General features: G+C 28.4%; 1 protein-coding gene across 3 annotated transcripts in view; it reads right to left on the bottom strand.

Moving 5' to 3' along the window:
• Positions 1-822: 822 nt before the first annotated feature.
• The window catches only part of LOC143241941 (FERM domain-containing protein 4B-like), a 48,596-nt gene continuing 43,418 nt past the window's right edge, over positions 823-6,000 (bottom strand). For all 3 annotated transcript variants that reach the window (XM_076485259.1, XM_076485256.1, XM_076485257.1), the window contains 2 exons: positions 5,459-5,524; positions 823-918 (listed from right to left, as the gene is read on the bottom strand). In XM_076485259.1, coding sequence (XP_076341374.1) covers positions 829-918; positions 5,459-5,524 — 156 coding nt within the window. In that variant the 3' untranslated portion in view covers positions 823-828. The remainder of the gene's footprint in view (positions 919-5,458; positions 5,525-6,000) is intronic.

Here is a 6,000-nt window from a genome sequence, read left to right as displayed (position 1 = left end):
TTAGTTACATTAATTATTATATCATGGAAGTTAGTTCACTATACTGTATCAGTTACATTAATTATATCATGGAAGTTAGTTCATTATACCGAGATCAGTTACATTAATTATTATATCATGGAAGTTAGTTCACATACTATACTGTATCAGTTACATTAATTATTATATCATGGAAGTTAGTTCACAATACTGTATCAGTTACTTTAATTATTATATCATGGAAGTTAGTTCACAATACTGTATTAGTTACATTATTATTATATCATGGAAGTTAATTCACTATACTGTATCAGTTATTAACACAGTATCAAATAACCAGTATTCTGTAATTCCATGAAATTATCAATGTTTATGAATGTGGTCATTAGAATGACTAAGGTTAACGTAGTAAGTCCTTTATAGTGACCAAGGTCTGTGTTAGTTAGTACTTTACAGTGACCAAGGTCTGTGTTACTTAGTCCTTTATAGTGACCAAGGTCTGTGTTAGTTAGTACTTCACAGTGACTAAGGTCTGTGTTAGTTAGTACTTACAGTGACCAAGGTCTGTGTTAGTTAGTAACTTTACAGTGACCAAGGTCTGTGTTAGTTGGTACTTTACAGTGACCAAGGTCTGTGTTAGTTGGTACTTCATAGTGACCAAGGTCTGTGTTAGTTGGTACTTTACAGTGACCAAGGTCTGTGTTAGTTAGTACTTCACAGTGACTAAGGTCTGTGTTAGTTAGTACTTTACAGTGACCAAGGTCTGTGTTAGTTGGTACTTTACAGTGACCAAAGTCTGTGTTTGTTAGTACATCAAAATGACAACTTTTCCCTTATACTTACGAATCATCAATAAATGCCAACCCAAAATATTCTTTTCTCCTTCAAGTTCAGATGGGAAGATACCATATCTAGTAATTCAGCTGTGTAGAGTTTAGGCTAAAAAAAGAAAATCTTCACTTGTGAGTGAGATCTATAAACAGTGAAGTACACCTGCATTATAAACACAAGAATCCATTACATATAATAAGCTTCAAGTCATATGAAACTAAACTACTGGAGCATAGGCAACAGGAGAACCATTACAGATAATAAATTTCAAGTTATATTAAACTAAACTACTTACACATAGGTAACAGAAGCATCCATTACAGATAATAAAATTAAAAATAGGGAACGCAAGATTCCATTACACATAATAAACTTCAAATTATATTAAACTAAACTACATAAAAGAGGTAAACAGAAGAGTCCATTACATATAATGAACTTTAATACATTTTAAAGTAAACTACTTAACAATAGACAACACAAGAATTCATTACAGATAATAAACTCAAGTCATATTAAACTAAATTACTTAACAATAAGTAACATGAATGCACTACAGATAATAAACTTCAAGTTACATTAAACTAAATTACTTAACAATAAGTAACATGAGAATGCACTACAGATAATAAACTTCAAGTCATATTAAACTAAATCACTTAACAATAAGTAACATGAGAATGCACTACAGATAATAAACTTCAAGACATTAAATTAAATTACTTAACAATAAGTAACATGAGAATGAAACACAGATAATAAACAAGTCATATTAAACTAAATTACTTAACAATAAGTAACATGAGAATGCACTACAGATAATAAACTTCAAGTTACATTAAACTAAATTACTTAACAATAAGTAACATGAGAATGCACTACAGATAATAAACTTCAAATCATATTAAACTAAACTACACTTAAAAGAGGTAAATAGAAGAGTCCATTACATATAATGAACTTTAATACATTTTAAAGTAAACTACTTAACAATAGACAAACACAAGAATGCATTACAGATAATAAACTCAAGTCATATTAAACTAAATTACTTAACAATAAGTAAACATGAGAATGCACTACAGATAATAAACTTCAAGTTACATTAAACTAAATTACTTAACAATAAGTAACATGAGAATGCACTACAGATAATAAACTTCAAGTCATATTAAACTAAATTACTTAACAATAAGTAACATGAGAATGCACACAGATAATAAACTTCAAGTTACATTAAACTAAATTACTTAACAATAAGTAACATGATAAACTAAACTTCAAGACATTAAACTAAATTACTTAACAATAAGTAACATGAGAATGCACTACAGATAATAAACTTCAAGTCATATTAAACTAAATTACTTAACAATAAGTAACATGAGAATGCAGTACAGATAATAAACTTCAAGTCATATTAAACTAAATTACTTAACAATAAGTAACATGAGAATGCACCACAGATAATAAACTTCAAGTTACATTAAACTAAATTACTTAACAATAAGTAACATGAGAATGCACTACAGATAATAAACTTCAAGATATTAAACTAAATTACTTAACAATAAGTAACATGAGAATGCACTACAGATAATAAACTTCAAATCATATTAAACTAAACTACATAAAAGAGGCAACAGAAGAGTCCATTACATATAATGAACTTTAATACATTTTAAAGTAAACTACTTAACAATAGACAACACAAGAATGCATTACAGATAATAAACTCAAGTCATATTAAACTAAATTACTTAACAATAAGTAACATGAGAATGCACCACAAATAATAAACTTCAAGACATTAAACTAAATTACTTAACAATAAGTAACATGAGAATGCACTACAGATAATAAACTTCAAGTCATATTAAACTAAATTACTTAACAATAAGTAACATGAGAATGCACTACAGATAATAAACTTCAAGTTACATTAAACTAAATTACTTAACAATAAGTAACATGAGAATGCACTACAGATAATAAACTTCAAGTTACATTAAACTAAATTACTTAACAATAAGTAACATGAGAATGCACTACAGATAATAAACTTCAAGATATTAAACTAAATTACTTAACAATAAGTAACATGAGAATGCACTACAGATAATAAACTTCAAATCATATTAAACTAAACTACATAAAAGAGGTAACAGAAGAGTCCATTACATATAATGAACTTTAATACATTTTAAAGTAAACTACTTAACAATAGACAACACAAGAATGCATTACAGATAATAAAACTCAAGTCATATTAAACTAAATTACTTAACAATAAGTAACATGAGAATGCACTACAGATAATAAACTTCAAGTTACATTAAACTACAATTACTTAACAATAAGTAACATCAGAATGCACTACAGATAATAAACTTCAAGTTACATTAAACTAAATTACTTAACAATAGACAACACAAGAATTCATTACAGATAATAAACTTCAAGTTACATTAAACTAAATTACTTAACAATAAGTAACATGAGAATGCACTACAGATAATAAACTTCAAGTTACATTAAACTAAATTACTTAACAATAAGTAACATGAGAATGCACTACAGATAATAAACTTCAAGTTACATTAAACTAAATTACTTAACAATAAGTAACATGAGAATGCACTACAGATAATAAACTTCAAGTTACATTAAACTAAATTACTTAACAATAAGTAACATGAGAATGCACTACAGATAATAAACTTCAAGTTACATTAAACTAAATTACTTAACAATAAGTAACATGAGAATGCACTACAGATAATAAACTTCAAGACATTAAACTAAATCACTTAACAATAAGTAACATGAGAATGCACTACAGATAATAAACTTCAAGTTACATTAAACTAAAGTACTTAACAATAAGTAACATGAGAATGCACTACAGATAATAAACTTCAAGACATTAAACTAAATTACTTAACAATAAGTAACATGAGAATGCACTACAGATAATAAACTTCAAGTTACATTAAACTAAATTACTTAACAATAAGTAACATGAGAATGCACTACAGATAATAAACTTCAAGTTACATTAAACTAAATTACTTAACAATAAGTAACATGAGAATGCACTACAGATAATAAACTTCAAGACATTAAACTAAATTACTTAACAATAAGTAACATGAGAATGCACTACAGATAATAAACTTCAAGTTACATTAAACTAAATTACTTAACAATAAGTAACATGAGAATGCACTACAGATAATAAACTTCAAGTTACATTAAACTAAATTACTTAACAATAAGTAATGTGAGAATGCACTACAGATAATAAACTTCAAGACATTAAACTAAATTATTAGGTTGAGGAATAATTCATGAGCGCGTTTTAAATAATCTTCATTCAAGCATTACATGCAAGACTATACAATACTTCAATGCATGAACACATTACACCCAAAACATTTATTATGATACTTTATTTCATGTAATACCTAGGTATATAGTATGCATTGTTTTAAACGAAATTGCAAGAAATTAAATGCGAAAAGCAGATGGTGTCGAAAATGCTCGATTTTGTCCACTTGACATTCCATTTAAGGAGCTGAAAATGAAAGCAAAAATTAAAGACATATGAAAATCAAATACACCATCTATTAGAGCAAAAATTATCTACCAAATGACATGAAATATTTTATGAAAGCGTTTCATGTATGAATATATTTTAACTTGAAAAACGCTCACGAATTATTTCCTCAACCCAATACTTAACAATAAGTAACATGAGAATGCACTACAGATAATAAACTGCAAGTTACATTAAACTAAATTACTTAACAATAAGTAACATGAGAATGCACTACAGATAATAAACTTCAAGTTATATTAAACCAAATTACTTAACATTAAGTAACATGAGAATGCACTACAGATAATAAACTCTAAATCTGTTTTCATAGTCAAAGAAAGGATAAATACTTCATGAAGTTTACATTGTTAGTTACTGTATTGTTTACTAAAGTACATGCATATTTTATTGTAACCAGATATGTAAATGTTTCTTGTTTGAAAATGTCTACGTGACGACGTGTTTGTTACCTGTATCAAAGTAGGTAACCATGTGTTTGTTACCTGTATCACAATGTCTAAGTCACCACGTGTTTGTTACCTAGACATTTGTTTAGGTGACCACGTGTTTGTTACCTAGACATTTGTTTAGGTGACCACGTGTTTCTTACCTGTATCAAAATGTATAAGTAACCATGTGTTTGGTACCTGTATCAAAATGTATAAATAACCACGTGTTTCTTACCTGCATCAAAATGTCTAAGTAACCATGTGTTTGTTACCTGTATCAAAATGTATAAGTAACCACGTGTTTGTTACCTGTGTCAAAATGTCGAAGTAACCATGCGTGTGTTACCTGTATCAAAATACAGGTAACACACGCATGGTTACACGCATGGTCTAAGTAACCACGTGTTTGTTACCTGTATCAAAATGTCTAAGTAACCACGTGTTTGTTACCTGTGTCAAAATGTCGATATAACCATGCGTTTGTTACCTGTGTCAAAATTTCTAAGTAACCACGTGTTTGTTACCTGTATCAAAATGTCTAAGTAACCACGTGTTTGTTACCTGTATCAAAATGTCTAAGTAACCATGTGTTTATTACCTGTATCAAAATGTCTAAACGTCGTCCGTCAAGCAACACGACTTGGCTTTGTCTTCCTTCCCCAACCTGTAGAGAATATAAGTTATAAATGTAATCAGAATCTTTACTTACAAATAATTTGGTTATAATCTTTTATAGGTACGTGTTTTTCCTGAAACTACATGCATAGTTTACCTCAAACTAGCGGACAGTACAATCCTACCAATATGTTATTCGTTTTATACCCACCAATGTCACATTCCTCAGCAGTACACGTTAGGCCCACGTTTAAGCCTAAAGGTTATTTTAAAATATCATTTTTTATGTATACAAAAAAACTTTTGTATTTAAAGATATTTACTTGGTAATTTAACTATACCGGTTGTGGCAATCGTTTCTCTTTAGTGGTTTATTTCCTATTCATACTCCTGTGACATCCAGTTGCAGGGGACAAAATTGTTTCGTAGTTTTGATCTCCAAAAACTGCTGATCAATAGTGAATTTGATTAGCAAATATTGTTTGGCATCTTTTTAACATCTACCATTTCAACCCATTGTGGTAA

This window comes from Tachypleus tridentatus, unplaced genomic scaffold (genome assembly GCF_004210375.1).
Source record: "Tachypleus tridentatus isolate NWPU-2018 unplaced genomic scaffold, ASM421037v1 Hic_cluster_1, whole genome shotgun sequence".
NCBI classification, from domain to species: Eukaryota; Metazoa; Arthropoda; class Merostomata; order Xiphosura; family Limulidae; genus Tachypleus; species Tachypleus tridentatus.
This window is presented reverse-complemented; position numbering and strand designations above follow the sequence as displayed.